Source organism: Terrapene carolina, unplaced genomic scaffold, assembly GCF_002925995.2.
Source record: "Terrapene carolina triunguis isolate 2854851 unplaced genomic scaffold, T_m_triunguis-2.0 Scaffold66, whole genome shotgun sequence".
NCBI lineage: Eukaryota > Metazoa > Chordata > Testudines > Emydidae > Terrapene > Terrapene triunguis.
The window spans coordinates 42,620,321-42,645,633 of NW_020664417.1; the positions used below are offsets into that span (position 1 = coordinate 42,620,321).

Consider the following 25,313-nt stretch of genomic DNA (forward strand, 5'->3'; position numbering starts at 1 on the left):
CTATATGCATCCGAAGAAGTGGGTTGTAGCCCACGAAAGCTTATGCTCTAATAAATTTGTTAGTCTCTAAGGTGCCACAAGTACTCCTGTTCTTTTTGCGGATCAGACTAACACGGCTGCTACTCTGAAAAGAGAGATGATATATTGCATCGAGAAGGTCTTTGAAAGTGGATAGAACCATCTTAGGTTCGATGTGTTAGAGAAGGGGGACTCAATGGAAGGAAAATTATCTTTGCAGCAGCATTCCGAATGGATACGAGTGGGGCAAGAATGCATTTGTCCCAAGCCCAAGAGAAGAATGTTGGAGTAATTGAGGCATGAGATGATGAGAGCTCAGATGAGAGTTTTGCCGTGTGGGTGGATAGGAAAGGCCATATTTTAGAGATGTTATGCAGAAAGAATCGGCAAGATTTAGACATAGCCTGAATGCAAGAACCTAGAGAGAGAGAGAGAGAAAAGTCTGAGATGAAGATGACCCCCAGGTTACAGGCCTGAGTGACAGCAGAATGGTATTGTCCACAGTAATTGAGAAAGGAGGTAAGAGGGAAGACTTGGCAGTGGGGAGCATTTGAGAGGTTTGTTTTAGCCATCTTAATCTTGAGTTGATGACTAAATATTCACAAGGAGATGTAAGAGATTTTAGTTTGGACAAAAGGAGACGGGTCTGGAGTGGAGAGGTAGATCTGTGAGTCATCAGCATAGAGATGTCAGTTGAATTTGAATCTTGATAACATGGAATTCCTGTACAGTAACTCCTCACTTAACGTTGTAGTTATGTTCCTGAAAAATGCAACTTTAAATGAAACAATGTTAAATGAATCCAATTGTCCCATAAGATTTAATGTAAATGCGGGGGGTTAGGTTCCAAGGAAATTTTGGGGGGGCAGACAAAAGGAATTATACTGTATACTGTACAGTACTGTACTGTGGTTGGGAAGTGCCCCTCGCTTACCCCACACAGGCCAGCCGGTTGCAGGCAAGGACACTAGGAAGCACCTTTGCAGCAGCAGCAGCAGCAGCTTCCCTGGAGAACAGGCTCGGATTTTGCCAGGAATGCTCCAGGCCCACCTCTTCCTGTCCCCGCTCCACTCCAGGCCCACCTCTTCCCACCCCCACTCCACCTCCTCTCCGGAGCATGTCACATCCCTCCCCGGAAAAGTCCTAAGCGCCACCAAACAGCTGTTTGGCGGTGCTTAGGACTTTCTGGAAGGGAGGGAGAGGAGCGGAGACGCAGCGCTTCCCCGCTTCTGCCCCTCCCTCCCAGAAAGTCCTAAGCGCGAAGTGCTGGGAGGGAGGGGGAGGAGCAGGGAAGGCCCGCGTCTCCACTCCTCCCCCTCCCTCCCAGAAAATCCTAAGCACCGCTAAACAGCTGTTTGGCGGAGCTTAGGACTTTCTGGGAAGGCGGGGGAGGAGCAGACACACGGCGCTTCCCCATTCCTGCCCCTCCCTCCCAGAAAGTCCCCAGCGGTGGGGGAAGCACTGGGAGGGAGGGGGAGGAGACGGAGAAGCGGAACTTGTGCATTGTTCCCTTGTAAAGTCGCTCCTCTTCCACAGAATCTTACAAGCAGGCAGCCAAACGACGTTATAAGGGAGCATTGCACAACTTTAAATGAGCATGTTCCCTAATTGAGCAGGGACATAAAATTGAAACAACCTTAAGTGGGACAACATTAAATGAGGAGTTACTGTATTTGAAGATAACTTTTACTATCTTTTGTAACACTTCCTGCCATAACACTAGTGCAATCCTAGGATCTCATTCTTTTTAAAAAATACTGAAAGTTGCAACAATACATATTTCTGGAAGAAAAGTCTTAATTTTGTTTCCCAAAATAACCCTCTAATATGTGCCTTTTACCATCTCGTTAGGTTTTTTCTCCTTATTATACAGTAGGCAATATGTATTCAGTAGGCAAACTATGATTTACAACAGCCATTTGATAAAGACAACATAGATTAAGCACTCAGAATTGGGTTGCCAGGAGACCACCTCAAGACCACAATAGAAATCTGAATTACTATTGGAATTACACCTAATTCTTTTAAATCGATCCTTGGTAGTTCATCAAATAAAGGTGAATAACTTCAGTCTACTCCTCTTGACTAGTTATAGGTAATGTGCCGTTTTAAAAATTTCATTAGGGACAAAGGAGAAAAGAAAAACACCCTTGCATCTCATATTACTCTTCACCTCCTCAACCCCAAGAAAAATTGATTTTTTTTCTGACAAGGAGGAATGATTATTTACAGTGATGGTTGCTCAGGGTAAGCAAAACCCTACCTAGTTTTGGCACCTGCTGTTTCTTGCTAAGGGAATGAAAAAGGAAAACAGCACAACTAAAAGAAAGGAACTTGGCCTAGACAGAAATCTTGTATTCTCTTTTTAAGTATTACTGTGTTCAGCCTGAGGGTCACATTCCTTTTCTCCTTAGCATTGTAACTTTAATCTCCACCGCCCCCACAAATGATTTGGCTTCTCTGGTTCATAACCATTTCATTGCGCAACAAGGGAGGTTAGCAGACCCTATTGAAGCACATGCCAAATCTTCTTGGAGGCCAAGGCACCCTAGATGGATGGAGGATAATATTCTATTTATAGCGTTCTCTTGCCCAAAGGCCTCTGGGCATCTAAGAAAATCTAACTTAAACCTGGCTTGCTACCAAAAAATGTAATATGGCCAAATAAATTACAGAATCAGCAAAAGAGAAATCCCCATTAATCCATCTGTCAGAAATGGAGTGATACCCTTCAAACTTCCTTGCTGTAGTGCAACAGGAAGGGAGAAGAATCTGTAAGGTGCTACAGCCTTGCAGGGGTTATGGAGAGATGGGGAGAAAGTAGAGGGAAAGGCAAATGGGGGGAGAGATTTGTCAAAATAGGGAAAAAACAGAGTGAGCGATTAGAAATTAGGATAAAATAACAGTAATTAAATTCTTTGGGGGAAAAGAGGGCAGGAGGAGAAAAGTAAGAAGATGGTGAGAGGAAAATGCCTTGAGGAGAAAGGAGAGGAAAAAAGCCCTAGAGAAAAAAAGCTGAAACCTTTTTTAAAAATTTGTGTGAACACACACTATGAAAAGGCTGCAGTGCAGTCTGCATAAGAAGGAAGGAGAAAAGAGAATGGAGAGGAGAGAATGAGAAAAGGAGGAACAAAAAACAGGGCACTCCTAACTTTTCTCCGCAAATATGTCAATAACAGTTTGCTGCAAAGAAGACAAATGTACACAAAGACAATGACAAAATGTATTGCTGATATATGTGCTAGTGAATATTACACTTTCACTGTATTATACTTGATTTGGTAACATGATGCATTAATCTAAATTTTTAATCTACTAGTTTTTAAATCTATCCATACTCACAAAACAATTTGCAATCTATGCCACATACAGAAGGACTTTGGATCTTCTAGTTATGTACATAATCGTGGACTATTAATACATTTCTCCCATTTTTATTGAGAATTCCAAAGAACAAAAGAGAGAATAGGCAGAAAGATACAGACAGAGGTGAATGGAGGGGTGTCTGGGGAAGGCTAAGAAATGGAAGACAGAGAGATAAAGAGCACTCCCTACAGAAAAACTAATTCAGGCAAATCGCCTGATCTAAAAGGTAGGAAAATGGAATTAAAAAATCTACCTGAAAATAATAATAGCAAAAGCCCTCAAACAATGGAAGTGGGGCAGATGGGAGTATGCCATATTCAGATTTAAACTGGTTTTAGAATCAATCTTGGTCTATACTAAAAAGTTAGGTCAACCCAGGTTCATTGCTCAAGGGTCTAAGAAAATCCAGACCCCGGAGCGACGTAGGTAAACTGAACTCACCCCTGGTGTAGACTGCACTAGGTCGATGGTAGAACTCTTCTTTCTTAGGGAGAGGGCTTACCTATGCCGACTGGAGAACCCCTCCCATCAGAATAGGTCGTGTCTACAGTGAAGTACTACAGAGGCACAGCTGCGCCTTGTAGTGTTTCAAGTACACACAAGCCCTTAGAACACTTACTTGTGAAAGTATATTTAAAGAACATTAGACAGCTCATTAAGTGTATTAGATAACACTTTGCAGCTGTTAGATTTTTCTATGTTTTTCTTATACAAGACAGTTTTTACATGAAAACAAGATTTTTGTTCTGAAGGTGAGAACAAAGATCCTGTTTTTATGTCACTGATCCCACAAGAACAAGTCAATAGAGACAAATATGATACATAAACAGATCAGATTCTCTGGAAAATGTTTGGGGTTTTTCCCCAAACTTTTCTGAGATCCAGCAGCAGCTCTTTAATACCCGTTAGCCCAACAATAAAGATCTAACTTAGATGCATCTTTTTGATGCACATCAACTGTTAGGTAAAGTTCAAGACAGTTACATTTTCACTCATGTGTACTCTTGAAAAGTTTCTCTGATCAGCATATTCTCTTGCTCCTTTCCAAATGTTACTGGACTAGCTCTCTTCACCCCTTACTCATACTCCTCTCTTCTCCTGCATGTGTCAATTTAGAATGCAGATTTTTAAAAATGCTTTATACAACTATCATCTTGTTCTTGCCCCTTCTTCCCATTTATTATCATTTTGCTGTGCTGAAAATCTATCTTGGTTATCCACAATTCAGTGGGTTCAGAGGTAAGCAGCAAAAATGGTTGTAGGCCTGGATTAAAAAAGAAACTAAAAAACAATGCGACAGGTTACTGTAGAGAGGGGATAAATAAGATTGGGTATGCTAGAGGTCTATAAATTATGAATAGTAAACAAAAAGAAATTCACCTGCTCTCATAATACAAGAATAAAGGGACAAACAGTGAAGCTAAAAGGCAGTATATTTAAAAATGAAAAAAATGCATATAATGTATAATTAATGTATGGAACTCACGGTTATCACTGGTTTCAACAAAGGGTTTTTCTGTATATGTACTAAGAAAAGTTCCATAGTTAGACTGGAAAGGTTGTTGGTTGGTTTGTTTTTGTTAAAAACTGTTATAAACATTATGCTTCAGGACATAATCCAACCTTTAACTGACCCATCGGTTGGGAATAAACTGCCTCTGAGGGCATGTTATTTCATAATTATCCACTAAGGGTTTCTTGCATCTTCCTTGGAAGCATCTTGCATTAGATACTGTCATAGACAGGATACTGGACTAAATATTGTGTCTCTGATACAGTATGGAAATTCCTATGTGCTTAAGTTTAAATCTCTAGCTTCAAAATCTTAACTTTTACTAGTTGTTTTGATAGTGCTCACAGTAAAGGGTTAGGCCTGAGTTCTTTGCTCACTTTTTAAGTGTCATTGATTAATGTACCATGCAGTGATTTGTCTTGTTTCACCGAATCATTTCCTTACTCTTTAGTCATTGCCCCATATTTTTGTACTGCTTATCTAAAACAGTGGTATGAGCTCTTCAAGTAGCACCAGTTATTATAAAAGTTTTCAATGCATATACTTTAGTATTTTGTTAACTGTTGACTAAACCTTAAGGAATTTAATTGAAAAGATTTTGAACAAATGCCAGGCTGTCTCTCTACTTAATGAAACCTTTTAAAACAGCAGTTAATCTAAAGCTTTGCACTTATAGCAAGAAGTTGCTAAATTAATTTACTGACACAAGGAATCAATCATTATAAATGGTGTTTAAACAATAGCTGGTACTCTGAGGAAGTAATAGGTGGCTGGTATTTGAACAACATGATTTATTTTGTCATCTTGTTTGTTTTATAAAAGGTTAATGGCAGAAACCTCCTTTCAGTCGACTTTGATCGAACCACAAAGACAGAAAAGATCTATGATGACCACCGTAAATTTCTGCTGAGGATTGCCTACGACACATCAGGGCATCCAACTCTCTGGCTGCCAAGCAGCAAGCTGATGGCTGTCAATGTTACCTATTCATCTACAGGTCAAATTGGCAGTATTCAGCGAGGAACCACTAGTGAAAAAGTAGACTATGATGGGCAGGGAAGGATTGTATCTAGAGTATTTGCTGATGGAAAAACTTGGAGTTACACCTATCTGGAAAAGGTAAAGAACACTAAAGTTTTAACAAATGCTTTGTTCTATCAACATTGCTTTGAGCACATTGAAAGCTATGCAGAACATGTCCGTCATATGCAAAGAAAATACATGGCAGAACCAAATTTTATTTCTGGTTTTAGGTGCCCATATGTGATTCACATGGGTACTGAGGTAATTAATGTTTCTGCATTAAACATGCAGTTAACTTAGTTAACTTTTAGTAACTGATATATTTTGTAAATTATTTAGGCCATGTAACGAACAAGTGGCATCTCTATCTACCTGCTTTCTTAATACATAAAATAATATACAGGAATTAATTAGATCTTGGTAACTTAAGTCAATGGTAAATGATTTATGTCCAACTTGTATGTTGTGTTTTGTGGCACAGAAAAGAGTTATTTCATTATAGTTAAAGCAGCCAGTTCATACTTTGTTCATATTGTAGTACAGAATCAAAGCAATAATGGAGAACTCACGAATCTACTTTATATATTAGTATCATAGAAACATGACTCTCTTTCCTAATACTGTCTCTGCATATCTCCATTGTGAGATCTCATGCCCTGCCATGTAACAGCAGAACCCATCTAGTACCCTTAGTTCTAGAGTGCTGTGACAGAGCAGCAATCACATACTACCTTTCCCACTCCTCCCAGCCTGATTGCTTTGTTATAGATCTAGTAACTCCTGGCTGGGCACACTGTTTCACGGGTAATATACTCAGAGAACAAAAGTTACTTTGATAAGTAGCTTCTCTTTTTCTGTGGTTTGCAGTTTTGTGTTAGGTATATTGCTATATGGAACATATAATTTTAAAAGTGTATTGCTCAATATGAGCAAAAAATGAAGTTGCCATTCAAGGTATGAAGTTCATACTGAGGGATTTTGCTTTATTCATCTTTCAGTAAAATTCATATCTGAATAGATATTTTCAGCCAGCAGGAATACACGCTAGTCATGACCATAGTCATATACTATATTTATGGGTAAGAAAAAGGTTGTGTTGGCTGCATGATTTCGAAATCATGCATTGTTTACATGACAAGACATATATAATATTGCCAGTTTCTAAAACTAAAATCAGTAAGGGGGCAGTATTAAAATCATGTTCAAATAAATGCCTTGCCTTCCCTGAACTATTGATAACACCTTCCGTTATTAATATGCAACTATTTTTAAAATCATCTACTTGTTATCATTTATATTGCTTGTTTACGTTTTGCATATGGAATAATCTTTTGAAGAGTGGGTGAAAGCTGTCAACAGTGGAGTGAACCTGGCATGACTGGTTGGTTTCATTCTACAGCTACTTCAGAAGGTCCTGCTGGAATTAAGGGTAACCCATGGGTCTGTCCTTATCTCCTCTCCATCAAGTTGACCCCCTTATTCCCTACAGAGTACCCCCAACTAGCAGCATCTATGACTACTGATGTTCACAGCCTCTGCATGAAACTGATTAAGTCATTTCATTCTGCTGGTGCAAAGCTGAGACCAGTTGTAACAGTGGAGGGAAGATCTAAATAGCAGAGGGGGGTTTTTTTTGTTGTTTTTTTTAAATAAAGTTATGAGGCTGGAAAGCTCTCCACCTCCTCTCCAGTATCCAGGAGACATAGAGGAAAGCTCCACCTGTAGCCAGGCAGGAGGAGAGGAATGCTCTCATACACAGCAGAATCCATAAAGTAGGGAAAGCCCACATGGGTAAAAACTTCTACTGGCCAAGCCTTTTAGAAAAGAAATTCTCTGAGCTGTAATGACAGTACTTTGTGGAAATCCCAGTTCCAAACTGTGGCTGATGGTATGGATTTTCTCACCAGAGCAACTGATACTACTGGTTGGAAGGAAACTGGAACCACAGATGCTCTCAAGATCTACTGTTCCAACTCTGCTCTGGGACAGAGCCTCTCTTTCAGTATTGCTTTGCCTACTAACTTCAGTTCTGTCTAGTAAATAATTCTGTGTTGTTATTATGTGGCATCTCTCTAGGTGTAATGCAACAGTTACTATTTAGTGCTATAAATGTACCTGTATTTATACAATGCAAGAAGTCAAGGTTCCTAACTGAGGAGCTAATATTCTAATTATTTTTCCATTGAAGTCATTATTCAATAAATATTGTTCACTAACAATTGTGGACATGATTTAATCAAGGCCAATGATTCACAATATCCAGGCATCAGGAAAATGGTATTGACTGACAGAATAATTCTTGTGTAGCTGCTCTTGATGTAAATAATCAAACAATTGCTATGCCTGTGTCATAAATACATATAGAACAAGAACAATAATGTTCAGGGATCTTCAGGCTAGTAAAATTCTTCTGCATTATCACTAATTATGGGGGAGAAATTGCATCTCCCATATGTTGTTCCCTTCGTGAGTTATTGGCTTGAAGACAGTTTTTCTTCTGCCCGTATTAAACATGCCTTATCCAAATCCATTGACAATCTGCTGTTTGGCTGCGAGTACTTGATAAAAGAATGACACAGTCATAACAAGTAGCACATTATGAATCTGGAGCCAATAATTACAGAACCCCTTACAGTTAAGCATCCAAGTAAATTAGGCAGGGAAATGTTTAACATGTAAGGTCAAGGCTAACTTAATTTAAAAAGATTATAATTTTCTCAAGTTGAATGTCACATTTTTGTTGTCAAGAAATTGTGTGTTAATTCACGATTTGTCACATGGTTAAAATCTGTTCTTGCTTTTCAGTCAATGGTCCTCCTGCTTCATAGCCAACGGCAGTACATCTTTGAATATGATCTGTTGGATCGGCTTTCTGCCATCACCATGCCCAGTGTTGCTCGTCATACCATGCAAACCATTCGTTCCATTGGCTATTACCGGAACATATACAACCCCCCTGAAAGCAACGCCTCCGTTATCATGGACTACAATGAAGAGGGACAGCTCCTTCAAACAGCTTTCTTGGGTACAAGCCGAAGAGTCTTGTTCAAATACAGAAGGCAGACGAAGCTCTCAGAAATTTTGTATGATAGTACAAGAGTCAGTTTTACTTATGATGAGACAGCAGGTGTTCTGAAAACGGTAAACCTCCAGAGTGATGGTTTTATCTGCACCATTAGATACAGGCAAATCGGCCCATTGATTGACAGGCAGATTTTCCGCTTTAGTGAAGACGGAATGGTAAATGCTCGATTTGACTACAGCTATGACAATAGCTTCAGAGTAACTAGCATGCAAGGTGTCATCAATGAAACCCCATTGCCTATTGATCTCTACCAGTTTGACGATATCTCTGGTAAAGTTGAGCAGTTTGGAAAATTTGGAGTTATATATTATGATATTAACCAGATAATTTCCACAGCTGTAATGACTTACACAAAACACTTTGATGCTCATGGCCGCATCAAAGAAATTCAGTATGAAATCTTTAGGTCGCTAATGTACTGGATTACAATTCAATACGATAACATGGGGCGAGTGACTAAAAGAGAAATTAAAATTGGGCCATTTGCCAACACCACCAAATATGCTTATGAATATGATGTTGATGGTCAGCTCCAGACAGTTTATCTAAATGAAAAAATCATGTGGCGATACAACTATGATTTAAATGGCAACCTCCATTTGCTCAACCCTAGTAACAGTGCCCGTTTGACCCCACTTCGCTATGACCTGAGAGACAGAATCACTCGACTAGGCGATGTTCAGTACCGATTAGATGAAGATGGATTCCTGCGTCAGAGGGGTACTGAGATCTTTGAATACAGCTCAAAGGGCCTTCTCACTAGAGTTTACAGCAAAGGCAGTGGGTGGACAGTGATATACCGTTACGATGGACTAGGACGACGGGTTTCCAGTAAAACTAGCCTCGGACAGCACCTCCAGTTTTTTTATGCAGACCTTACTTATCCAACCAGGATAACTCATGTATATAACCATTCAAGCTCTGAGATCACTTCTCTTTACTATGACCTGCAAGGGCACCTTTTTGCCATGGAGATTAGCAGTGGGGATGAGTTTTATATTGCCTCAGACAACACTGGGACACCACTGGCTGTTTTTAGTAGCAACGGTCTGATGCTTAAACAAATTCAGTACACTGCTTATGGCGAGATCTATTTTGACTCCAACCTTGACTTTCAGTTGGTAATAGGATTCCACGGAGGCTTGTATGACCCATTGACCAAACTAGTCCATTTTGGAGAAAGAGATTATGACATATTGGCAGGCCGCTGGACTACACCTGACATTGAAATCTGGAAAAGAATTGGGAAAGATCCAGCTCCTTTTAACCTCTACATGTTTAGAAATAACAATCCAGCCAGTAAAATACATGATGTGAAGGATTATATCACAGGTAAATTGTAATTGTTTAAATTGTAGCAATATTTCCCACCTACTCAAAAATCTAACCTATTATAATGTACTCATCACCCTGAAATCTGAGCATGTGGGTTACAAACTAAGTATGCTGTCAGCTGAACTGAATATGGGAAAATGTTAAAAAAACTAATTTAATTGTTCAGAACATTTGCTACACAAATAGGTTAGATGATGCATGTTTCAGTTTGTTTCCACTTATGTAAAGAAAAATGACATATCACTGTGCATTAACAGAAGTTCCTGAAAAATACAGAGTTATGTGAATACATGTCATGTGTTTCAATATTAGAACTAAGTAAGATTATCTGTGCCTTTTTTTTATTTAGGTTGGGTCAGACTAAATGAGGCTCATCTGCACTTGTAAGGAGGTGTGAGTGTTCCTCCGAAAAGGAAATAGGGAAACAAGTGGTTTTCCATCATTTTGACAAACAGTTGCCCACTGGTTAGTTAATAGGTGTTGACAGGCTGTCAGAGATAGGGCTGCCCACAGTCCGTTGAATCTATCATCTCCTAGCAATCTGTACTGTAGGGAATGCCGTAGCACTAATTTTCATTGTGACATTTAGAGAAATGCAGTTGCCACAAAAGTATTACTAGAAAAATGAAAACTAAATTTCAATTAACATCTTTGATCTACAGTAGAACCTCAGAGTTCCAAACACCAAAGTTACAAACTGACCAGTCAACTACACACCTCATTTGAAACCGGAAGTATGCAATCAGGCAGCAGCAGAGACCAAAAAAAAAAAACGCAAACACAGAACAATATTGTGTTAAACATAAACTACTAAAAAAAAAGTTAAAGCAGCATTTTTCTTCTGCTGTATTAGTTTCAAAGCTGTATTAAGTCAATGTTGAGTTGTAAACTTTTGAAAGAACAACCATAACGTTTTGTTCAGAGTTACGAACAACCTCCATTCCTGTAACTCTGAGGTTCTACTGTATAGAGTAAAATGAACCCAACCGTACATATAAAGCTGGAGCTTCTATGATTAGTTTAGGTGACTTAATGCCAGATGGCAGCTTTGCATCCATAGCTTGCTGGGGTTTATTATGCACCTGGGAACACTTTAAATAATAATTTTAAAGTAAAGATTTTCAAGACCTTTTCTGACATTCTGAAAGATTCTATTCCCTCCCCCACATTGGAAGCTGCTGGATTTTAATACCCACAGCTTTGCCATCTTCTTTTAATGTAGTATGTGTGAAAAGTTGGTGGCCAGACAGAAATCCACAGAACAGATACAGCTCAGACATGAGCAGAGCAAGCTGCCCCTACTCTGCCTAATCAACGTTTCTCCATCCTAACCTGGCTCCTAGCTTTCTATTGAAAAACAACCACAATCCATTGTTAGTGTGCCCAATGTAATATTTTTTTAACTAGAAACTAATTTTAGTGACTTTAACAGCTAGGACTCTGAATATATATAGGGGGAGCTTCTGAGTTAAGAAGGTTCCATTTTACAGTGCTGCTATCAAAGTAGAAGCCAGACTTCAAGAGCAACAAATAGACAATTAAGACTAGCACCACTACAAAGATCCTGCAAGCAAAATGTTTTTCCTGTTGCAGTTGCTAATTGCTGCTCTGAAATAGGAAGTGTTGCAGAGAGTAGATTTCAACAGTATTACTGATGCATGGGAGCAATTTTACTTTTTATTCTCATTAGCCCAACTAAATCTAAGAGAAGGTGAGTAAGATTCTGATCTCTCTTTTACAGCAACAAAATTGCCTACTAAGTTCCTTACATGGAAGGCAATTGAGCACCCAAATAGGAGTGCAAGAGGAGACAATAGGATTGCCCGGGCACAACTGAGAACAGAATGTGACCTGCAGTACTTTTATTAGTGGTGATTGTTTACGGAGATGGAAAGAACTCAGCTTGACTGTGAAATGCCAGTGGAGTTTGCAGGACAGCAATTAGAAAAACATCTTTTCCTTGTGCTTCTATATTTATTCTGGAGATCACTGAGATACACACATGAGAGACTATAATGCTTTAAAAACAGCCACCTTTAAGATTAGAATAGTACTTTAATTTGGAAGTTATCTAAGGGCTTGTCTACACTACCGCGGTAGTTCGACGGCTGGCAATCGAACTTCCGGGTTCGATTTATCGCGTCTGGTGTGGACGCGATAATTCGAACCAGGAAGTGCTCGCCGTCGACTGCGGTACTCCACCTCAGCGAGAGGAGTACCGCGGAGTCGACGGGGGAGCCTGCCTGCCGTGTGTGGACCGCGTCTGAACCGCGGTAAATTCGAACTAAGGTATGTCGACTTCAGCTACGTTATTCACGTAGCTGAAGTTGCGTACCTTAGATCGAATTGGGGTGTTAGTGTAGACCAGGCCTAAATATGCCATCTGGGTTATACTAGTTCCAGTAGAGTTGCTGTACAGACTATAGACACCAGTACCACAAGAAGAATGTTAAATAATTCTGGAGTGTTACGGAATGTAACTATTGTGGCTTTGACAAGAATTACTTTTAGATTAAAACAGGTAAAAATTACATTTCAAAATATAGAAAATTCTTTTTTTTTCTTGTATATTTTTCTTCCAGATGTTAACAGCTGGCTGGTGACATTTGGCTTCCATCTGCACAATGCCATACCTGGTTTCCCTGTTCCCAAATTTGATTTGACAGAGCCTTCGTATGAACTTGTGAAGAGTCAGCAATGGGACGATATACCAGTAAGAAAAAAACAAAAAACCACCAAAGATGGAGATAGGGTTGAATAGAAGGAACTATTCTAATTTAGCTATATATTCCTCAGGGTGCTGCTTGCCAGTTTTTTATTTAAACAATGTATTGCACATCTCTATGCCTTAAATATTTTTCCAAAGGATTTACTAAATTACAGGTGCTAATTCTACACCGGTTTTTGTGCTTTTGCTAAATTAAGTATGATTTTAAACAAGATCCAGTTTGTTTTCAATAAAATAGATAAGAATGTAGAGAGAAATAATAAATAAATATAGTACTTTGAAACCCTTTTTAGACTTGTAGGTTTCCCAGTGGAAACTCTAGAGATTGGATTTATACCAACACCCTGCCTGAAGGCAGAAAGTGAACACGGTAATAAAAAATAGACTGTGAAATAAACAGAAGAATAGGTGATATAAATTATGCATACTGGGCACCAGTACAATTTTACTTCTCTTTAATATTAACCATGTTTTATATGTAAAGATAAAATATTGAAAATGAAATTACCTCAGGTAAAACCCATTACATTACATAGAATCAAAACTCCAGGTGCTTATGAAATTCCATGGGGGAAAAAAGTATCTACTGCAGACCAGAAAACCTGTAACAGTTTTAAATGACAAAGAAAAGAAATAGAATGTAAAATTGAAAAGCCAAATCTGCCATTTAGTAAAATGGAATTTATAAATCTAGTCATTCAGAGAACAAAAAGCTACATACAATAAAATCCCAAAATTTGCAATGAGACAGACTAAGAAGAGATCAAAAATGGACAATCCCAGAATAATGATTCCAAAAAAAGCATCTCTCATTTACAGGAATGATTATGTAGAATTTTAAGTAGTGGTCAGTAATTTATTATCATGATCATTGTTGTTAATGAATCTGTGTATAGTACCATACTTTTGCACAGTGCTTTACAAGATTGTAAACTCTTTAGGATCATGTGTTTTTTTAATCTAATTTAGACAAACATAGATTATGAAAGGGGCTAGGAAACGGATATACCTCACAATGAGTTACATTGTATGGGAAGTGAATAATAAATCTGGTATTTTAAAGGAGACTCAGAAACAAAGGAAGCAGCAAGGGAAAAGGGTGGTGAGAACACACAGCAAGGTGGGGAGTGATGAGGGATTTAGGCTGGGGCAGTTCTTCAGAATCTTTGAAATGAGAACAGAGGTGGAAGTGAGACTGGAAAGGAGTGAGAGGCAGTGAAGATGCTGGGAATAGACAGCCTACTCAAGGAACTCGGAGATAAATGGAAGGAGGCAGCTGTGTTGAGTGAGGATTTCTTCAGAATAGAGACGATCTGTGCAAAAGGGAAGGTGCCAGAGGGGAGAGGTGAAACAGAGAAGGAATGAGAAAGAGAGCAAGGGAGATTGGGATGTAGGAGGAGGTGGGATCAAGTTGACAAGTTAGAGGAGTTTGAGTTGGACATTCATTTGGGATGGCAGAGAAGAACACAGAGCTAAAAGAGGACAAAATCAAAGGTAAAGAAAGGACGGGGGAGATGGTGGGATGGAGAGCACCTCTCAATTTGACCTTTGAATAAGTTATTACAGTCTTGGGCAGAGAGAGCAGAGGAATAGGTGGGGAAAAGCCATCAGGGATTCTTCTATTTAATTTAGTTTTCAAGTAATAAGAACACCTAGCTAAGGCTCTAGGCACCCTAACATCATTAATAACACACTCGATAAAATTCCACAATAAGTAAAAAAGAAAAAGAAAACAGATTAGAGGCGTGAGAGTGGAGAGCAGATACAGGACAGGGCAGGACCAGCAGAGCTGAGGGAAGAGAGAACAAGCTTAGGGTGGAAGGAGTCAGCATGTTCACAGGACTTCTTCCAAACAAAGGTGCTCAGTACAGCGAGATAATGAACCGAAATTGGGTTGGGGGGGGGGGGGTCAGCGGACAAAGGTGAGAGGTTCAAAGTGCTCATGTTGGAAGAGGAAGTAGCATGGTTTTCATTATTCAGTAAGAAGATAGAACTAATCAGAAGGCATGAACAGACATGAATACAGCATATATATATATATATGTGGGTTCTGGCTAAGCAGCTCTCACCGCTACTGGTTAACTAACATGAGAGCCACAGATGGCCTGTGCTCCCCATTGCTGCCAGTGTGTCACCTCCTTCTCCCCCAGTAGAGCTGTAGGCCTGAGCTCTGTCTCTGCTCTGCACTGTGCAGATTAGAAACAAGGTGGGGAAGCAATTTATATTTTCACCTTTGAGAGTCAAGTGATGTCAATGTTCCTTCACCTGTTCCTCTCCCACCCCCGATAGGATGTTAAGACCTGGGAATGTGTATGGGTGGGGGATGGAGTTATCCACCCTGGCAACTAGAGAGAGCTGAGGGTTGGGGAAACGTGCTTAAAATAATCTTTGCCCCTCGGAAGTGCTAGAGCACCTGGCTGCTATTTGTGTCACCATGTAGTCTGACTGGGTAGGGCAGGGATCGGCAACCTTTGGCACACGGCCCGCCAGGGTAAGCACCCTGGCGGTCCGGGCCGGTTTGTTTACCTGCCGCGTCCACAGGTTTGGCCAATCGCGGATCCCACTGGCCACGGTTTGCCGCTCCAGGCCAATGGGGGCTGCGGGAAGCGGCGGCCAGCACATCCCTCGGCCCGCGCCACTTCCCGCAGCCTCCATTGCCCTGGAACGGAGAACCGCGGCCAGTGGGAGCCGCGATCAGCCAAACCTGCGGACCGCATGCCAAAGGTTGCTGATCCCTGGGGTAGGGTGTAGCGTGCATTTAGCGTGCACTGATTTAGTTGGGGATTGGTCCTGCTTTGAGCAGGGGGTTGGACTAGATGACCTCCTGAGGTCCCTTCCAACCCTGATATTCTATGATTCCTAACTGAGTTGCCTTTGCGTCATTTTGAATTGAGCACTGCCAACTGAAAGCCATACTTGTCAGCAGTTTTCCCCTGAGCCTCATCAGTCATTGCCCAGCATAGGCGGGCTTGGATTTTTTTTTAACATGTGAACCCCATGTTGTCACTTCTGAGCAGGCAGGGGCTGGCAAGACAGTAATCATACATTGTGCCTTGGCATCCCCTCTCCCCATTTGTGGAAGTGGGAGGAGGAGGAGTCCCCACACTCAGAAAAGGTGCCATGGCAGAAGGGTTGGACGTAGCTCACAGCTCCCCTCTGGAGTGCTTCAGAGCAGAGCCGCTTGAATGCCTGACTGCTGCAGGAGAGATCAGAGCCCACACAAATGAATTAGCTGTGGCTTTCACCAACAGCTACAGTACTTTGGAGAAGGGCTGGCAGTACCCAGCACTGCACCCCTCCACCAGGCACATTTTTGTAGGTGGTGGGCCTGCTTCTCTTCTCTCTCTCCTTGTTTCCTCCCTATTAATGTCCAATTTTGGGGAAGTTCCTTATCCTACCCTCTCACACCCCACCAGCTGCAGGAAGCTGTGGGACATCTCCTGGCCATGGAGTAGCATAGTTATAGACCTGCTACTGCCAGAGAGTTCCCTCTCAGCTATAGTAGAGGGCAGGTCTTAGTTTTGTTTTGGGAGCGGGCTCCTAGAGGTCCCTAAAAACTCTTTGTTTAAAATGACAATCCTAGCAGGCAATTATTGCCCTTTGCATTTTACAGAGGGGAAGGGCATCATCATTACAACGACAGGTGTAAGCCTACTAGCAAATATAAATTGATGACACTGTCTCATTACAGGCACTGTGCTTTTCCCTCTCATCACTTTCACCTAAAGAGAGATGGTTGGGACAGGAACCCACTGTCTGGAACTAGCAATTCCCCCACCTAATGCCAAAAATAAAGATTTTTATCTGCACAGAAAGGGGTGTTCTAGTAGTGTGAGTACAGAACTAGGAGCCAAGGTTCATAGACGTTAATCCCAATTCCCTTCTGTGGCGCTGAGGCCATTAGCTAAATTTTTGCATCCATTCCTCATTGAGAAAAATGGGGGCACTACTTATAGAGATGTTCTCAGGATTAATTTGTTAAAATATGAAAGGCCTGTCTAAATGCTAAGCATGTACTAACACATGGGCCCTTGCTGTATAACTCATTGAGTAGCCTTTGAAGTTAAAGGATTTTGTGTGTGTATGTTCTCAAGGAGCCAAATGAGAAAAACACTGATTATCAAACAAACTAGCCTTTGTGACTCAGCGGAACAACCAGTATGTAAATTCAATTAACTCCTTGGCACTGTCAGTTGTGGCATATCCCATTGTCAGCCATGGGCAGTATGCCAAGAAAGCCTGATTGTTTGGCATGTAAGGGCTACAGATGGTTTTTAAAACTCTGTCTCTTCTTATTTCCAGCCAATTTCTGGAGTGCAACAACAAGTGGCAAGGCAAGCAAAGGCTTTCCTGTCCCTGGGAAAGATGGCAGAAGTTCAAATTAGTAGACCCAAATCCAGTGGAGAGAAGTCATGGCTGTGGTTTGCGACAGTGAAGTCTCTGATTGGGAAAGGGGTTATGCTTGCTGTCAGTCAAGGGAAAGTGCTGACTAATGTGCTCAACATTGCAAATGAGGACTGCATAAAAGTGGCAGCTGTTCTGAACAATGCCTACTACCTGGAGAACTTGCATTTCACCATTGAGGGGAAGGACACTCACTATTTCATCAAGACCACCTCCCCGGAGAGCGATCTCGGCACCTTGAGGCTGACAAGTGGGCGCAAAGCCCTGGAAAATGGCATCAACGTAACCGTTTCCCAGTCCACCACGGTTGTGAATGGCAGGACTCGTAGGTTTGCCGATGTCGAAATGCAGTATGGTGCGTTAGCTCTTCACGTCCGCTATGGCATGACGCTCGATGAGGAGAAGGCACGAATATTGGAGCAGGCTAGGCAAAGAGCTCTGTCCAATGCCTGGGCTAGGGAACAACAAAGAGTAAGAGATGGAGAAGAAGGTGCCAGGTTATGGACCGAAGGGGAAAAGAGGCAGCTGCTAAGTGCTGGAAAGGTACAAGGATATGATGGGTACTATGTACTCTCTGTGGAGCAATACCCTGAATTAGCAGACAGCGCTAACAATATACAGTTCCTTAGACAAAGTGAGATAGGAAAGAGGTAACACACTGGCTTAGCTGAGGCTGCCAAAGAGACTGACTGTGTATCAGTGTCTTCTGAAAGGGAGACGAAACTGTTTTGCTGCATTACTACTTGAGCCTAAACTTATACCTTTGCTCAGATTTTGCTGTAGCACAATCTGAATAGACTCCACAAAGAAAAGAGAGCCTTCCAGAAGAATGATACTGCTAAAAACAAAACTTTTTTTTCTGAATGACCTTAAAGGTGATCTGCTTTAAAGAATATGTTTACATATGCATATCGCTGCACTCAAGTTGGACTGAAAGTATTAAAAAAAGGCCTAAAGATTTTGCAACAGGCTGTCTCTTCCTTTGAGCACTGTATTTAACTACAATACAGATCCATACAGTGTTTCCAAATATTACTGAATTGTTGACCTTTTGCTTACAAGAAGTAATCTCTCTCTCTCTCTCTCTCTCTCTCTCTCTCTCTCTGCATAGGATGTGGTATATAGTTCTGTTCATTTTAAAATGTGGGGCAGGAATTATTGTTTATAGACAACCCAACTGCTTTAAATTGTGCTGCTTTCTAAAAGGACATTGGCACAATGACTTATGCTACCATGTGAATTTAATAATGGATTTTACAATGCTAACATGGTTTGCCTCGGGGGGCAAAATGGCAAATAGAATCCTTGTCACAGATAAGCAAAGGAAACCCTGATTTTTTTTGTAAATTATGTGAGACAAGTTGTTTATGGATTTTTATATGAATTACAATTTACTGTACATCAAATATTAGTCTCAGAGGAGTTAATTTATGTAAAGTGTTTAAAAAAGTTTATACTTAAAAATAAAATGATAAAAACATGTGCTGTGTGTGATTTTTTTAAAAAGAATTGCACCTTTGTTATGTTATAGCTGTACAGTATAAAGGATTATATTGTAGAGATATAACAATGTATGACTAATGTCCAGAAGTGTTAATATTTTTGTATTAGGTTTAAAACTGTGCATCTTTCTATCACTTTGCTGATAGGATGGAGCATTCCCAAGTGGCTGGCTAATCAGACAACTCCCTTTCCTGTCGCCCAAGCCAGTGCAGCTTCATCAGTCACTGCTAGAAGGCACAGTAACCAAATAAGGCTTGTTTATTATGATGGAAGACTTTAATAGGTTGTTTTTTTCTTGCCTTCTCCCGGCCCCAATGTAATAAATGGACATTTCTTCATAACAAGTGGGGTTTCTGCTGTTTGCTTTTTTTTATGTGGGCTTAGAAGCTACGTTACGCAATGGAAAGAATAGTGTCTCAGGTGCTTGGCAAATGTGTGTAGAAGATGATATGATGTAGTCTCATCCAGTTTATGTCAACTTTGTCTTCTGTATAATACAGCTGTTTTAAATGTATACTTTTAAAAAAGAGGAAAGCTAGCAATGATTAGATGCTACAGAGTTTCTGTTTAGAAGGGTAAGCCATTGAGTGGGTTAGTGCCCTGGCCTTGGGCTTCCAAGTCAAACCCTGTTACTCTGAAAACTGAACAGGAACTGGGGGTGAGATGGGGATGAATATCCTAGTGCCTAGTCATATCAGCAAACCACCACACAATATGGCATGCTGTGCTCCCAATAAAGGTCCATTGAATTGGTTGCAGGACAGCACTGAGGTGTGCACACGGTTCCAGGTAGGCGGCTTGCACAGCACCTCTGATCTGTGTGCCATTTCTTGGCTCAAGCCATTCTCAGCTCTTTGAGCACCAAATTCAGCCACAAAAAAAGTATTTTTAAGACAAGACAAAATTGTTTTTTTTTTCCATTGAACTACACATGGTATTTCTATCTATGTATGATAATGTCAAAACATAGCAAGTGAATATATCTTAAATATGAACAGTTCATGTGGATATAAGAAAAATAGTTTTCTAATTGCTTTGTATACTGAGATTCTATCGTATTACATACTCTAAATTGCACAGCAGGATTGTTTGATAAACAGATTGGCTGGGAGAGATTCAAACTAGCTACAGAACTAATTACACTTTTAATGAATTCTGCTCTTTTATTAGACTGAAAGCACAGATTAGTTAATATTTTTTACCCTTGAAGTTCTGAGGACCCTAAATTTAGAAACTATGATACGTCAGCCCCCAAAGGAGTGGTCTGATTTAGCATTTTACAGTTTTAATCTAAAATGTAAAGTGTTTGCAGTTCTGTTGGGTGGCTCTGTCACAGCACTCTATCTAGCATGCTGCAAGTACTCTCTGTTGAAATAGGCTCATATTCTTAATTATATCAAATGTTTCTGTTCTGTTTCAGTATGAAAAGCTTGTATAACATGTCAGAATTGAAATATATCTTCTACTTGACGTGTACTAGTTTCTTCTCCTTTGTTTGGGCACCAATAAATAACAAATTTATAGTATCTGTTGGTGATCATTCTAGATAAAGTCAAATCAAGCCAATTAGTGGCCTTGTTAGTAAGTATAATGAGCCTATTTCTTGCTAAAAAGACTTGTGATCTGGATATGCTCCTGCAGGAAATAGTGACCTTGGGTAATATGTAAACAAAAGACCATTTTTTAAAGAAAAACTGTATAATTAAAAGAAGTAGCTTACAGCAAAGAAAATGAGATTCAACGTATTTTAGGCAAAGCCAGTCAAAATGCTTTCATGATATTTTGAGATGTAAATTTTGTCTGATTTGTATCGGTCTTTTAATTTGCCTTCTGAACTTTATATGTGTCCTGAATTTTCCACAAATTGATGACTATAGATTGCATTTAGGCTTTCCAATAAAAGCCAACCCAATGTGTGTGTGCGTTTATATTTGTTTTTTAAACGTGTGTCAGACATTACAAGTGTGTTATTGCTTTTCAGTTTATACCTGAGGATGCAACGTGATCCAGTTGTACTGACACTGATTTATCTGCTACACAGTAATATCTTTGTTCTCCCATCCAATGGCCCAGTCTGCTAGTTCAGCAAAGTGAATTGCTCAGTGGGATCTCACTAGTGGCCTACTTTAAAGAAACATTAAGTACACCTCACAAAGTCAACTGTTATATAGATAATTCACTCTCCATGTTTGCTTAGGTCCCTCTCCTGCCTTCCTGAACAGTTAAAATAAGACTTAATTAAAGCATTTGATTACAAATAATCAGTTTGGCAGTTATCACCTCCCCTCCCCCAGAGATGTCAGTCTACATTTAGATCCACTCTGTAGAAAGCGTTGATTTCAGCACTTGTGTGTGTGTGTGTCAAGAGAGTGCTTTGATTTTAGTTGGAACAGGCAGACTTCATCACACTTGCTATGTAGTGACAACCTCAACTTGCTAACATGTTGATCCAGCACGAATCAGGTCACTCTGCTTGGCTAAGTGTGGCCTATTTTTTATTTATTTACTGGTGCAGTGCTTTTGTATTTTCACACTTGGTAGCTGAGAGAAAGATATTTGCATTGGACAAGAAAAAACATGCCAGTTACAACTGCAGTCCTTCAAAACTGCTCTTTCAGTGAGGCCTGAGTGTTGTAAAGAGAAAAAAATACTGCACTAACCTATCTTTCTCAGAGACAGACTCTACTGTATGTCTAAGGCTTTTAGGAGGACAAAATGTTTGTGTTCAGTCTCTTTAATTGTTAAATCCAGGTTAGTTACAAAGTTTTTATTTGAAACCTTTTCTTCAGTGTCACTCTCCAGATCTTTTGGAGCAATTTTTAGTGAACTGATCATTTTTTTAAATATTCCCTTTATTTACTCTCCCCTACTTCCCCCAGCACTGCCCAATTGATAGGAGCCTCTTAATGACTAGCAAATCATGACTCCACAAATGGCTGGGTTTTGACTCCATGTCTCATTAGAAACCACAAGATGAGACTAATGTGTAATCTTCTAGTAGTGGGTGATGCACAGGGGAGACCCTTCTTAGAAGCTGTTGGAAGGGTTCAGACTAAAACAGAACTTTCAAAACAAGGCTAAGCATGTTGTAAAACACAGTCTAGGCTCATTTATTCAAAGCATTCCCCTCACTGAGTACCTCAGTTGGACGGGATCATGTGGAAGCCAATGATCCAAAGGGCTGCACAGGTTGAATCAGGCATTTGCTCACACACAGCCGCTTCCTCCACCACCTGTGTGCACACAGCAGCGACTCCACCCTCGCACTCTGTAATAAGCCAATAACGAAGCTGGAAACAGGGATTTTAGGAGATGGGAAGAGGATCCTTACAGGGTGATACCTGGCACTGAGAGACCTCCAGGCCATTCCACACACATCTACTGGAGTAGAGCACATACAGTGATAAATGGACAAAATCTCTAGGCCACAGTATACAAGTGTGACTGACTAAATTAAGTGCCTAAAAACAGTAGGGGGGTTTTCAGAGTTGCTGATCATGGCCAGTTCCCAGTAGGTCCTGTAAATATGGATACCTAAAGTTAGGCAGCAAAAGTTTGAAACTACTAGCCTTCATTTATGCAGAATTGCAGGCAGGCAGACTGATCACTGTGTGCTGGAAAACAAGTTCAGCTAGTACAGCCCCTTTCAGAGGGGAAGCGTCACAGAGAGTGGTTTCTTGTCTCGTCTCCTGACAAGCAGATATGGCTGGTCTGAGATAGTGAGGACAATAGGGACTCTAGATCAGTGGCTCTCAACCTTGTCAGACTATTGTAGCCCTTTCAGGAGTCTGATTTTTTCTTGTGTACCCCCCAAGTTTCACCTTACTTAAAAATTACTTGCTTACAAAATGAGACATAAAAATACAAAAGTGTCACAGCTCACTATTAGTGAAATATTGCTCACATTCTCATTTTTACCATAGAATTATAAAATAAATCAATGGGAATATAAACATCATTCTTAAATTTCACTGTATAGTATATAGAGCAGTATAAACAAGTCATTGTCTATATGAAATTGTAGTTTATACTGACTTCGCTAGTGCTTTTCATGTAGCCTGTTGTAAAACTAGACAAATATCTAGTTGAGTTGATGTACCCCCAGGGTACACCTACCACTGGTTGAGAACTACAGCTCTAGACTATACTGAATCCCAAGCAGACAACTGTAGTCTGCTGTTGCAGTAGCTCCAGCTCTTGCTTTTAATAGTTCTAAAACACGTCTGAAACTACAACAATATTGCTCAATCCTTGATATCGGCTTAATCATGGTTGTGCTGGGCCATATGCTTTACTAACTATTGGCCTGATTTTTAAGTCTCACAAGCCTGATCAGTTCAAGGCAGTGTTAAAGGTGGGAGCACATGCTGTCAAGCATGCATACAACTGCACACCTAGTTGGGGGTGGAAAAATCATGCCCTGTGTATCCAATGAATAAAGAAACACTACTGTTATAGCCAGAACACATTGCAAACCAGGCAAGAGAGAAAGTAACTCAAGTCACCCTTGTGCACATGAAAGAAAAGTTCAACTGGTTTGCTGCTTTTTGTCTCCTTTCAAATGCCTTTTAGAAGATTATCCTCTTTCTGCATTTTTTTATTGCTCTTCAGTGCTTCTGCAAGTAATGGTCTTCTGATGTTACTTAAATACTAATAACTTTTAGGTAAATTGAGTAACCCTTTTCATTTACTGACTTACAATTCTGTCATGGAGGAATATAAATTCCAAGCGTCCTGTATAGAAAAAATACTGTAAACTGATCCAGAGCTCACAGTAACATAATTATGCAGTTTACAGTTAATAGGTTTCACAAAGCAAGCTTAATACATCCTTTTGGGATGGGGGGGGGGGGGAATTCAGAAGCTAAGAATAAGGCTACAAAGGGGAAAAGCTACTTCAGCTGGCTCTAGCTAGTAAATCACAGCTTATAAGATGTGCTGTACTCGGGCCCTCTCCAGTATAAACCAGCATTCAGAAGCGATTTACACATAGTAGCATGCTGGAAGCTTGTATTTTAACATTTGTGAAATTCACGGGCTTGGACCATGAAAAAGTTCCAGGAGCTGCGATTACAGGACCTAATTAAACTGAGAATTTTTAGAACAGGGAGCTCTCTCTGGAAACCCCTGGGAACATATTTGTGTTTGTTTGTCAGCCCTAAGGGGAAGAGTCCCATAGAATTTAAAAGGGATTGAAGCCAATGAGGGTCTACAGACATTACTCTAAAAACTTAAGGGATTTAATAAAGAATGTGATCCTTTCTGTAAGTTATGTTTTAAACCAGCCTGTAGAATTTTATAGCAGGGATAAAAATTAGCAATATATTCTATACCACCGATATGATTTTTCTAGCATGTTCTATCAGGTAGCTTTAAAAAAAACCTTCTGGAACCATTTATTCAATTCTTTAGGAATTTTCAGAAGGGGGGGAGGGAGCCACTGCATTCCTTAGTATGTGCATGATGGTTACAGCTGCAAGGACTCTGACAAGAGCATCTACCTTCATCTGCTGCACCACCAGCCACTGCACCATGCCCTAAGCACACACTGCCTTCCATGATTGACTCTCCACCTGTGTTTCAAGCTCTGTCAGATTCACTGAAGGTGGGATTAACGTTCAGTCATTATTTGGTGCAAACTGAAGAGCTGGCCCCTAGAGCATTGCTGAGGCAGGCCATAGTGCATGGATCCCTGGCTAGCCTAATTAGTCTGATGTGTTCTTAACATGTAGAGCGAGCCCCTCACTCCTCTGCCTGGTTCTGATTTAAATGAAACGCAAAGTACGAGAGAGGAAAGACACTAAAAGGCATGGCTAGCTCCAGCCTGTGATGTATCATTTTAATAAAATTTCTGGACCCAGAACAAACACAGGAGCTTGTACTTGTGTCTCAGTACATGGGCTGCAAACATTTAAAAACGAAGACGCTTCCTGTGGAGTCTGATGGTGCACCAGAGAAATTCCTCCTGAGAGCTAAAATTCCATCTTCTAGGGGGAAAAGGCGCAATTCTTAGTGGAGCTGAGGCTAAGGCACCTTCCTGAACAATGCAGCTCCTCTCCGGAATCCCAGAGCCTCAAACCCAACTTACACTGGTCTGAAGGCACCCAGCGCTTTACATCTGCAACATGCATAGGTGCAAAAAGTCTGGGGAAGCTGCCTCGCTCTCAGCTCAGTTCTTTGAACCCCAGCCCTGCATTCCTTGCTCACTACAACAGTAGTCAAAGGTGGGCAGGGTCAGGCCCGGAAGCTGTGCTGCTGCCACTAGCCAAGGGGATGGCAATATTTGACATAAGCCTATATCTGTCACATAACACAGTGGTTTTTAACCTTTTTAGGGT

General features: G+C 40.5%; 1 protein-coding gene across 4 annotated transcripts in view; it reads left to right on the forward strand.

Annotated features, from left to right (window-relative positions):
- TENM3 (teneurin transmembrane protein 3) overlaps positions 1–18,302 on the forward strand; it is a 665,511-nt gene extending 647,209 nt beyond the window's left edge. For all 4 annotated transcript variants that reach the window (XM_024194541.2, XM_024194516.2, XM_024194527.2 and 1 more), the window contains 4 exons: positions 5,720–6,016; positions 8,726–10,337; positions 12,923–13,053; positions 17,371–18,302. In XM_024194541.2, the coding sequence (XP_024050309.1) occupies positions 5,720–6,016; positions 8,726–10,337; positions 12,923–13,053; positions 17,371–18,126 (2,796 nt within the window). In that variant the 3' untranslated portion in view covers positions 18,127–18,302. The remainder of the gene's footprint in view (positions 1–5,719; positions 6,017–8,725; positions 10,338–12,922; positions 13,054–17,370) is intronic.
- The last annotated feature ends 7,011 nt before the right edge of the window (positions 18,303–25,313 follow it).